Source organism: Phyllobates terribilis, unplaced genomic scaffold (genome assembly GCF_046119375.1).
Source record: "Phyllobates terribilis strain yellow unplaced genomic scaffold, ASM4611937v1 Scaffold_3__8_contigs__length_932513732, whole genome shotgun sequence".
NCBI lineage: Eukaryota > Metazoa > Chordata > Amphibia > Anura > Dendrobatidae > Phyllobates > Phyllobates terribilis.
This window is the reverse complement of record NW_027362763.1, coordinates 344,554,943-344,567,833: the sequence shown is the minus strand read 5'-3', so window position 1 is coordinate 344,567,833 and position 12,891 is coordinate 344,554,943. Positions and strand designations below refer to the sequence as shown.

General features: G+C 41.1%; 1 protein-coding gene across 9 annotated transcripts in view; it reads right to left on the bottom strand.

Moving 5' to 3' along the window:
- Positions 1 to 3,553, bottom strand: part of LOC141259357 (uncharacterized) — a 374,844-nt gene extending 371,291 nt beyond the window's left edge. For all 9 annotated transcript variants that reach the window (XM_073675221.1, XM_073675224.1, XM_073675227.1 and 6 more), the window contains exon 1: positions 3,374 to 3,553. In XM_073675221.1, the coding sequence (XP_073531322.1) occupies positions 3,374 to 3,428 (55 nt within the window). In that variant the 5' untranslated portion in view covers positions 3,429 to 3,553. The remainder of the gene's footprint in view (positions 1 to 3,373) is intronic.
- Between the last annotated feature and the right edge of the window lie 9,338 nt (positions 3,554 to 12,891).

The window sequence follows — 12,891 nt, the reverse complement described above, 5'->3', positions numbered from 1 at the left end:
GGCGAAAGAGTCACTGTGGGCCCCTTTAGCACATACCACGATTCATGATGCACAGTTACGGCGGAGAAATATAGGTATACAGCACAGGGCCCAGCCTGCCCACTCATCCTTCACATATGCAAACATGCACGCACACACAGTACGCAGACATGCACACACACACACACAGTACACACGCACAGTACGCACGCACACACACAATACACAGACACGCACACACACACAATACGCAGACACGCACACAATACGCAGACATGCACACACACAATACACAGACACGCACACACACAATACGCAGACATGCACGCACACAATACGCAGACATGCACACACACACACACAGTACACACACACAATACGCAGACACGCACACAATACGCAGACATGCACACACACAATACACAGACACGCACACACACAATACGCAGACATGCACGCACACAATACGCAGACATGCACACACACACAGTGCGCAGACACGCACACACACACAGTACGCACGCACACACACAATACGCAGACGCACACACACAATACGCAGACACACACACACACAATACGCAGACACGCGCACACACACAATACGCAGACATGCACACACACAATACGCAGATATGCACACACACACAATACGCAGACACACACTCAATACGCAGACACACACTCAATACGCAGACACACACTCAATACGCAGACACACACTCAATACGCAGACACACACTCAATACGCAGACACACACAATACGCAGACACACACACACAATATACGCAGACACGCACACACACGCACACAATACGCAGACACGCACACAATACGCAGACACGAACACAATACGCAGACACGCACACACAGTGCACAGACATGCACATGCACACGGTACGCAGGCATGCACACACATGAACATGGTACACAGAGATACACACACAATACGCAGACACGCACAGATACATACACATACATATTTGAGCACATTCTTAAAAACACATATAAAACAAACATAAATATATATACACAATCATACACACTGACATACACAGACATTCACATCATACATGCACACACACATAAGAAATATTTTTTATTTTTTATATGCATCTGTGCAGGACCGCCAGTGCTGTTCAAGCCCTGCTCTGCTACATGCAGCAGCAGCAGTGTGCGGTCAGTGTGCTGCTGCTCCACCAATCAGGCCCAGTGCTGTCATTGTCTAGACATGGCCACGCGCTGTGTGCTGTGCGGCTGTGTCTGGTAGTAATGACGCGGCAGGTGCGACACACAAGCACAATTAAAGGCGCTGTGTCATTACTACCAGACACAGCCACACTGCGCACATCGCACGGCCATGTCTGGAAAGTGACAGCACTGGGCCCGATTGGTGGAGCAGCAGCACACTGACCGCACACTGCTGCTGCTGCATGTAGCAGAGCAGGGTTTGAACAGGCCCCCTGATGGTCCAGGGCCCCGGTACTTGCCCGGGTATGCCGGGTGCTGACGCCGGCCCTGTGTACACATATAAGTGCGGGATAACAGAAAGGGCTATGTATTAGACAACAATTAAAATGCCACTATGGTATAAAGATTTATATCGATATACCAGATTCAAGAATCACAGCTACTACTTGTTCAATTAGACTGCCATATTGTAAAGGGATGTAAAGAATAATATTAATAAGTCACCTATACTGTTTGCACACACAATATTATGCGCTTTCCCCATCTTCTTCCTATCTTTTCTGACATCGCAATTTCCATTGTTTCAGGTAGGTCCCCCAGGCTAAGGTGGTGCAAGAGCAGGAAAAGCTGGCCCGTTAGCTAAATACAATAATTCACTATCTAAACAACTGTTAGATAGGAATGTACAGTCACACATCTAAAAGGCATAAGTGATGACATTTCTTAAAGAAGGGATTAGAGTAAAGCTAGAAAAGAATGTGTTTCATTGAAATGAAGGGTTTTATTATATACAGTAAGCAGTAAATGTAAGAAATATCACGCCCTATGTACAATTCTACAAACGACATTATAATTAACGTTGCATGTCATCTAGGTGATATACAGGACTGTGTAGGATGTGACTAGAAACAGATCAGGTGTAGCATTGCTTTATTATCTATAGTTTTTGCCTTATTTGAACAAATCTCTTAGTGAGAGTAGTTTATGCAGCATGTAAATCTGTGGCGTATAAACATATTCTTAGGGTTTTCCAGATAAGGATTTTCTCTGATCAGTTAGCTAGATCTCAAAGTAATGTCTAGTGTAGGTCTGTTCTTAAGGACAACCGGCATCCATAAAAATGAACAAACACCAACTGATACCAATGAGCTCTATAATATGCGAATGGGAAAAATGATCAGACTTCTAATGCCTATTCTATGACCAAGTTTACCCAGAGAACCCAAAATCTAAAAAAGGAGTTATAGATAACGGCATCCCTTTTAAGTACTACGGGTCCAATTCATGAAGGTGTTTTCTCCAGTTTTCTGGTGTAAACACCTTCAACGGTTGCAAAAATTTTTAACAACTCAAATTGCACCCAAATTTTGCAACATTTAATGTTTCTATGCCAGTCCTGGACAGCTCCATCAACTTCATTAAGTGACTTTCGCCTCTTAATGAATTAGGCGCATCTTACTTTTAACGTTCAGATACATTAAGACTAGGATGTACAATGCCAGTAGTAATGATTCCTGCCTTAAATTTATACATGTTAATTTGAAATGACTTGACTCCAATCAAAGCACAACATTTACTGTATTTGGATAAGTTCACGTCTGCAACCAGCATTTCTGTTCAGGAATAAAAAAATATATATATACATATATAAATATATATGTATGTATATATATTGCCATGAAGCCCCTGAAGAAGTGATACTGCCTGGGTTCAGCTCACACATACAAGGGTTCATTTACAGAAAAATCCAGCACGAAATCCAGGTAATGTGAAAAAAGTTAAAACTCCATTTATTGTGAAAAAGTTAAAACAAGACAATGGGAAGTACCATTGCCTTGTTTTAACTTTTTCACAATAAATGGAGTTTTAACTTTTTTCACATTACCTGGATTTCATGCTGGATTTTTCGTTTTTCCATGGAATCTGTTGAAGGTTTGGAGCCTGACTCTTATACTTGCACAAATCAGATGTGAACCTCCTGAAGAAATTATACCTGGTGAGCTGAACTTTTTTCCTTACACATATTTCAAGGGTTCAAAGAAAAGCAAAAATTGCCAAATTAGCTCCTAACCCCATCTCAAGCATCCCAATAATTGACTAAACAAATCCATCCAGAACCATCCCAATGTTTGGGATTTACCATCGAAAAATAATAAATCTAGTCCGTAATCTGGGGATAATATAAATAATACAAACACTTACCACCTAGATATATGACACAGCAGATCAAATAAATCCAGGTAGCTAGTTTGCCCATCTTTGTCTTGAATCTTCTATTACTGTCAGAACATTGTGATGAAATGTTTGTCTGATCACAAGAACAGGTGTATGTGACTGTTCCCCTCCACACTGCCTTGCTTCTCTATAAGGGGAGGGCAGCAGGTGCTCTCATTTATTGTACATCCACACCCAGAACTTCACAGTCTAAGACTTCATTGCCATTTTTTTTCAATCATTAACAACACCACTGCTGGCTAGCACAGGGATTACTTTCCTAGCCAGTTGTTTTTTTGATTATTTTAGTGATATAAGACAATATTAAAATAGAAGCAGAGAAGACACAAATGCATACATATACAAAATAACAATAAAATAAAGGACAGCACCCTGTAAAATGTCTTAGCTATGGGTTTGCAAAGATAGAAATCAGAAAAGAATCAAAACCAGGGTAAGTCATAGATCAGTATGTAGGACAGGAGCGTATTAATGGCTTGGTATAACATCATTCTTCATGAAGTTATTTAAGGGGCTCAGATGTGAGGCTTTAAGAAAAGTGTTTAAGTAGAACGTAGCTACAAATAAGCTCATTTCTTCACACACTCTAAAATATACACCTGTACATTCGTATATAGAAAATAAATGTCTTTTTTTTCCATGGAAAAACAGTTTTTCAGCTCTAAAGGGCTTACAATTAGGGATGAGCGGACCCGTGGATGTTCGGGTTCAACTGAACTTTAGTCCAAAGTTTGGTTTAGGTACCAGAATCCTACCCAAACTTAAACTCGAACCTCATAGAAGTCAATAGGGACCTGAACATTGGTGCTGTAAAACCTCCCTCTCTTTCTCTCTATCCAAACTGAGTCTGAACACTAAAACGGACTTTGCGGAGAAGTCTGTGTTTCAGAATTTAGCACCGGACGGTACGAAACCTAAGCTTTACAGTTCGGGTTCGCTCATCTCTACTTACAATCTAAGTTTTCATTGGGTTATCACCTTAAATATGTTTACAGAAAAAGGAAAATTTTCATAGAAGAAAAATTATGGTTGGATTCATACAAGTGTTTTTCTTATTTTTTTTTTACACCCATTTCCCCATGGGTTCATTTACGGAACCCTGAAATCATGGGATGTCATGTCAACAGGTCCTGTATTCAAAAGGATAAATGTAAAAAGCAAAAAAAATTTGCAAGCTGATACTTCATGCATCAGGTGTCAATGAATTACCTATACAAAGAAACTAAGTAAGAAATCAGTCTTACATAAGGATAATGGCACAATGTGGAAACAAAAAGAAGAAACCAATGCAAACTGCTGTCAGCAATAAGAACTCTATAACGGATGTTTTCACCAGTTAGTGTGGTCTCCCAGCAAACAGTACATTCATTATGTGTTTGTTCTATCATGGTTGACTATCCAAGCAGGTCTAGGCATTCACGCCTTCTATGGTATATTCCTTAGAGCCAGGAAGATATGACTTGTGACTATACAATAACCATTTAACATTTCACAATTATTGCAAACTGTATGAAAGTGGAAATATTAGTCATGTAATAAATATAAATAAGAGCATTAAGAAACTAATGGGATGCCCTATACAGATTTTTTTTTGACTATTCATTAGTGTTGAGCGAGCACTAAAATGCTCGGGTGCTCGAAGCTCGGGCCGAGCTCGCCGTGATACTCGGGTGCTCGACCCGAGCAACGAGCCCAATGCTAGTCTATGGGAGACTCGAGCATTTTTGCGGCGGCTCCCCCGGCAGTCTTTTAAAAGCCTAACAAGTGCCCATAACGATAGTGACAGTGCTCAAATGACATGGGGACAGCATGGGGATCGCCCCAGGAAGCATTTCTGACCCCCAGGTCACTGCTGTCAACAACGTGGTCATAGGTATTAAGCCACTTTTACAGGCTCAAAATAAAGCGTTCAAAAACGAAAGTGAAAGTGCTTTCCTGTGAAATATGTTAAGGATAGTGTTGAGCGATACCTTCCGATATCAGGAAATATCGTATCGGATTGGATCGGACCGATACCTAAAAAGTATCGGATATCGCCGATTCTGATACCGGAAACCAATGCAAGTCAATGGGACACAAATATCGGAATGAAAATAAACCCTTTCTTTCCTTGTAGGTTAATTCTACATGAAGTAAAACAACTAAGAATAATGTAGAATGTATTACGCGAAAAGCCGGCAATTCAGCAGCGGCATACACCGGTACCCGACAATTTACAACAGAAAGAATGGAGCTTCACACATAGATTAGATAGATAGAAACATGTCAGTCACATATATATGAAGTACAGTGACAGTGTTGATTACTGTACTTGTCATTTAGTGTAAAGGATTTATTTAAAAAAATAATTGTGTTTTCATGCACCGTCTCTTTAAAAAAGCCGGCCGGCAATTCAGCAGCGGTACCCGACAATTTATAACAGACAGAATAGAGCTTCACACATAGATTAGATAGATAGAAACATGTCAGTCACATATATATGAAGTACAATGACAGTGTTGCTTACTGTACTTGTCATTTAGTGTAAAGGATTTATTTAAAAATATAATAGTGTTTTCATGCACCGTCTCTTTAAAAAAGCCGGCCGGCAATTCAGCAGCGGTACCCGACAATTTAGAATAGAAGGAATAGAGAATCATACATAGATTAGATAGATAGAAACATGTCAGTCACATATGTATGAAGTACAGTGACAGTGTTGATTACTATACTTGTCATTTAGTGTTAAAATAAAGGATTTATTTAAAAAAAAATTGGCGTGGGGTTCCCCATAATTTTAGTCTCTAGCGGAGGTTAAGCAGACGGCTGGGGCAGATGTTTGAAGCCTGGGAAGGGGGTAATACCCACGGAGCTTCCCAGGCTACTAATATCAGACCCCAGCTGAATACCTAGCCTTTACTAGCTATTAAAATGGGGGACCCCCTCAAAAAAATGACGTGTGGTACCCCCTATTTAATAGCTAGCAAAGGCTAGGCAGACAGCTGGGGGCTGATATTAATAGCCCAGGAAGGGTGCCATGAATATTGGCCCCCTCCCAGGCTAGAAACACCAGCCGTCACCCGCCCCAGAAATGGCGCATCCATAGGATGGTGGCGATCGGCGGGGACAGGTAATGTATAAACTAATTTATTGTAGGCAACCACTTGCCACCAATGACATGTATTTAACATTTATTGGGGACACAGTAGGGCAATTTACATAGCAGGATCAGGCTGATGGGAACTACTGCTCCCATCGAGCTGATCCTGCTGGCACGAGTGGACCGGGGACAGACATAGGCCGATGGGAGTAGTAGTGTCACATCGGCCTATGTCTGCCTGCACGCACACACCCGCAGACATCGCACAGACACCGCACACACCCGCAGACATCGCACAGACACCGCACACACTCGCAGACATCGCGCAGACATCGCACAGACACCGCAGACATCGCACAGACACTGCGCACACCCGCAGACATCGCACAGACACCGCACACACCCGCAGACATCGCACAGACACCGCGCACACCCGCAGACATCGCACACCCACACACACCAATCATGACGGGCTGATCGTCTGGGAGGTGACGCTGTGCAGCCAGCCAATCACTGTAATGCCCACAAACAACATGGCTGCGGCATTACAGTGACTGGCTGGCAATCCCTGCATGTTCATTGGCTCTGTAAAGAGCACCAAACATGCAGGGCGGAGACCCGAGCTCCCGCCCGAGTAACCCGGAAATGCTCGGTGCTCGCCGAACATCCCGAGTAGCGTGATGCTCGGGCGAGTACCGAGCAGTGTCGAGCATGTTCGCTCAACACTACTATTCATTTGTATTTTCAGTCATTCATGCTGATCTCCTCTTTGCAGATGTTAAGTTTTTTTTAATTATTGGATTTAACTAAGGACATTTGTATATTTTTTGTATATATATCTTCCCTATGATAACGCAATGTATCCTTCTGCAAATCATTATCTACACCCAAGGACAAAAATTACTGTTCTCAGGAGTTTATACTTGAGGTTCTTCTTTTCTTCAAGTCTTTTAGTCTTAGCCCTTGACAGATTTCAATTAAGCGACAAATGCACTATACAGATCAGTAATCTTGTAGACAATACTACTTCAGACATTTATAACCATGGACAGCGATAGCAGTGATAATAAGAAAATCAAAATGTTTTATAATGTTTAATCCATATTTGACATGGTCATGAAAGACAGCCGGCAATAAATGACTGACAATCTGTCTGCTTTAGCAGGCATCTAATTTACTGGTTCTCCTTAAAGAGACCACCTTAGTAATTTACAGGCACTACTATGTGGGAGAAAAGTATCCTAATTAGCTCTCTTGTAGAACCAAAGAAACTATCTCACAAGTACGACCGAGGAGAGCTAGCTAGCTACCTCATCAGCCGTGCAGGGCTCATTAAAGGGTTGATCATTGACTTATAGGACGGCATGCTCTCCTAGGTGGTACTAATGAGATAGGATTCTTTTGTTCTCTTCTTTTTAGTAGGCTTTTAACTTATGTCAGTTGTCTTCATCCTGATGAGTCTGGAGGATGTTTGTACATTCTATAGTAACATTGGTCAGAATCAAAGATAACAAGTTGAGATCTCATGTCGATAACCAGTTTAAGCATGCCAGAAATGCCAGTGAGTGAGGAGAGTTTTGTAAAACTCCATTGACTTGCATGATACTGGATATAGGCCATTGCTCTCAAAAAATGACACAAGCTAAAATTCTGTGGATTTTCTTATTTTAATACAGACTGACAACCAACAACTTAGCCTCAAAAATTGTCAAGAGAAAAAAAGCTGAGAAAATGGCCTGAAATAATCCTTTTAACTGTGTGAGAAACCGGCATTCTATTTGTTCCTCTGATAAACTCACTTGTAACGCTGCCCTTTTCACACAAATAAAAGTAGGAATAAAAAAATAAAGAACAAGTTTTAGAACAAGATGTGTAAGACATAGAGCAATCTACTTTATGGAATATTTTCTGCAGATTCTGCAGATTCTGTGTGTTAACTATTCATCAGAGGAGATTTCTTAATGTATTTATTCGCAGACCATGTTGTAAAATGTGCCAATGTGTTAATTTTTGTTTCTGCACCTTTTGTCTTTTCTTCTCTTCTCTGTGTGAGAGTTTATTTTCTTGTGTGGCTAACTCAAGTTTTTATTGATACTATTCTGAGGTACATACAATTTTTTGATCATATTTACTTGGATTTTTTTAGAGAGGTGGGGCAACCCAAAAAAGGTACATTTGTTGTTTAGATACGTTTTCTTTTTATGGTGTTTAACTTATGTGTTAATTCATTTTATATTTTGATGGATTGTGTGATGCTAAAAAGGTTTAATTTTTTAACATTCAAACGTTTTTTGTTTTATAGTTTTAAAAACATTTTATTTTTAATTTCCTTTAATGGACTTGGACCTGCGATTTGATTACTTTTTTTTACTTTGGCCCCCATTTGCCATGACGATCTATCAGCACCCCACAATAGGGTTGCAGAGAGCTTTTTTAAACAGGCTTATAAGCATACCTGCAATTAGTGCTGCCTTGACTCTGATTTAAATAAACAGCAGCAATCAGATTGGGCACCAGTCACAGCAGTTACAGACCCACTCTATAGTTACAGACCCAAGTTAAGTCCTATGTCAGGAAGGTGTAAAAATTGTTTTCTCAAAATCACACTTTACCCTCTATCCGCAGGATTGCTGATCACTGAGAGCCTGACCGCTGGGACACCCAGTGATTCTGAAAATGAGGCCACAAAACCCTGAAAATAGGGTTTTGTAAAGCCCCATTTGAACAGAGGTGTACACATATTTAACCTCTGTTCCATTCATTGTCTTTGGGACTGCCGGAAAAACACAAGCATTCAACTTGGCTATTTCCAGCACTCTCATTCTCAATAAATGCAGCAAAGGTTGAGCATATGCACCTGTGTGCCATTCAAGATGGGTCTCTGCAGAGGGTTTCAAAGCCCCATTCTGTGGATTGTTAGGGCTCAGAGCAGTCAGATCCCCAGTGATGAATAAGTTATTGCCTATCCCTTGAGATAAAGTAATACACTTTTATGTGAAGACTCCTTTAAAGTGAACCTAACAGCTGATACATGCTGCCCAAACCACGGGCAGTACACACGTGGTCAAAATTGTTGGTACCCATCGTTCAATGAAAGAAAAACCCACAATGGTCACAGAAATAACTTGAATCTGAGAAAAGTAATAGTAAACTAAAAATCTTTGAAAATGAACAAATAAAAGTTAGACATTGCTTTTCAACCCTGCTTCCACAGAATTAAAAAAAGAATTAAACTCATGAAATAGGTCTACCATTTGTTATTTCTGTGACCATTGTGGGTTTCTCTTTCAATAAACGAGGGGTACCAACAATTTGACCACGTGTGTATGTATCAGATGCTGGCTGTACAATTTCATCCAAGTATGTTTGACTCTTCGAGCTCAGTTGGAGACTAGTTGGACAGGCGGATGCTTAGTGACAGGTGTCTCTGTGTACACACAGGCAGTGAGAAACCTGTCAGTCACTGTCAGCACGTGGGGAGAAACCACCAGAGACCTGCCTGTCCGACTAGTCAGCCGGCTATTAAAGTATGTTTATCCTCTGAAATGCTGCAGCTTTTCATAGTCAAATATACCTGGCTGAGATCGTACAGCCAATGCCTGATACATGCTTCCCATGAATCAGGCAGCATGTATCGGCTGTCAGGTTCACTTTAAGAATTAAATGTAAAAAGCAAAGCCAGAATAAGAATTAAAATTCCCCCAAGATTCAAGAAAAAAAACACAGCAAAAAAAAGCATTAGTATTTACCTGCTCAGTTCTTCAGACCTAATGCACTAACAGGATGCAGCAAACCAAAATAACAAAGATGGCGGCTATACAGGTGCAATATACTGATGAGACAATCACTCACAACCTACCATCTCATGGAGTGGGTGATTGGTTAGTATTAGAATTGCACACAAAGTGGCTTGTATAGGGCGCTGTTCACACCTGGGTAGTGCACAGTATCCAGCTTACAGCCTATTAGTTACAGGTCAGTATATTGCACCTGTATAGCCGCCATCTTTGTTATATGGGTTTGCTGCATCCTGGTGGTGCATTAGGTCTGAAGAACTGAGCAGGTAAATACTACTGCTTTTTTTGCTGTGTTTTTTTCTTGAATCTTGGGGGAATTTTAATTCTTCTTATTGTGGCTTTGCTTTTTGTGTTTAGTGTAGGGACTTGTAAGCATGAGGACCCTTGACGTGGGTTACGAGCTTGCGTATTTTTGCCAAAATATCGACCAATACCTCATATATTATTTATATGCATTTTTGCACTTTTTTATTCCAGGGTGCAGCCAAGCCCATCAGTGCTGGCATTGTAAACTGGGTTGTCTGTTGTCATGGGGTGCACTTAGATGGTACCAGACGGCCCGCCTAATCTAATAGTAGGGGCGTAACTAATAGGCTGTAATACTACTGCTTTTTTTGCTAAAAATTAAATGTGCCAAAAACAATGATCCATGGCACCTTACACCCATTTCAATTTTCAAGCTTGAAAAAGAAACATTAATCAAGATGCAACAATGTGCGCCAAATTTGCAACTAAATTTTGGCCCAAATTATTGCTGCAAAATAAGCCAACCTAATGGGGTGTAAAGTGAAAAATAAATGCAAAATGCACCAATATTATCTTCTGCGACAGAAAAAATATATATTTGTTCTGTGTTAGATGTTTCAATATTTACTCCCACAGCTGTTTCTCCCAATCCAAAATTGATAATTCTGCTTCACATCACTTGTCGTATTGCCGCACTTTTCTATGTCCTGTTGTGAATAAATATTTGACTCTTCAGATTTTGTGGTATACTAGCCTGATGAAGAGGCCTGAGTAATCTCGAAAGCTTGCAATTTGTTACCATCTTTTCAGTTAGCCATTAAAAGGTATCAACCACTGAATACAATTTTGAATATTTTGTGATAACTTCATTTTTAGACTTTCTGGTGTATACAAATTGATCTTATGTTTATTAATGAATAATAATGAAAGTATTACATAAAATTGATAGAATTACACAAAGGAAATCCCCAAAGGTTTGAAAATAGGATAAATAGTGCAAGTACAGAAGATTATATTACAATGCAAATCACTCATGACCACCAAGTAATGACTCAAAACAACATGGGAAAAACTTACAACTGTAAAATCAAATTGCATATACTTTTGTTGTCCAAATTGTTTTTTTTTTTGTTTAGTATAACAGTCCTGACTCAGGCACATTAGGCATTGGCAATCTCTCCTACAGTGCCTTCGATATTTATAGGTTGTCTTTCTGGATTAAGTGCACAGTTTTTTTGACATTATCTTAAGTGCAGCGATTACTCGACCATTGGTAAGAATGACAAGTACAGTACAACATATTGTGTAAAAGTAGTTGCACTGAAAATAACAGCACATGGTTAATAAAAGGTTCCATCTGAGGCACTACCTGCTTTTTTGTGCCATAACTACTAGGGCAGGTGCAGACGAGTGTGCAGCCTGCATGGGGCATTATATGGGGCCCAGCCTGCATGGGGCATTGTATGGGGGCACAGCCTGCATGGGGAATTATATGGGGGCACAGCCTGCATGGGGCATTATATGGGGGCACAACCTGCATGGGGCATTATATGGGGGACCAGTATTCTGTATGGAGCATTATATGGGGGCCAGTATTCTGTATGGAGCAGTATATGTGCATCATGAATCGTGGTATGTGTTAAAGGGGCCCACTGAGACTCGTTCGCCCAGGGTCCACAAAAACCTGGCCCTGGCCAGGATCAACAGATCTAAGAGAAACCTGCCTTGGATCAATCTACAGTAATTAAAGGTGTATGAATTTGTACAGAACACAATAATTTTATAATGCCATACCTGTTCATTTTCTCAGCTCTTCAAAGCCAAGCAGGGCCTCCATCAGGGCATTACTGCCCTTACTGCTGTATGGGGTCTGATGAACAGAGGTAAAGTGCAGAGGGCCCGGGCCCGGTCCGGGGCTTCCCCTCTTGTGCTTGTCCTCACCGGTGCCCAGGGTATCTTGTGCCTGTGCTGGAGCACCATCGGCATACATCTCGGTGCAAGATCCATTGGAGCTCTCACAGCCGTCAAAACTGAATTGCCGTGCAGCTCCAAGGGAATCCCTCCGCCTTTTGTGTGACGCACTGCAGACTTCATCGCGTACTCGCTGGCATCGAGCGCCAGAATGCCAGTACAGAAGTGGAGCTGCAGGGGATCATATGAGAGGTAAGCATGAAAACTTTATTTTTTTTTAATAGAATTAATTAAATGGTCTGGGGGGAGGTCACATTATGAACTGGGAGAGTAGAGAGGACATGATGATCTGGGAGTGTGGAGAGCACATAATGAACTGCGAGTGGGGGGTGGGTGGTGGGGAGAGCACATGATGAACTGGGAGTGGGGGGTGGGGAGAGCAAATGATGAAT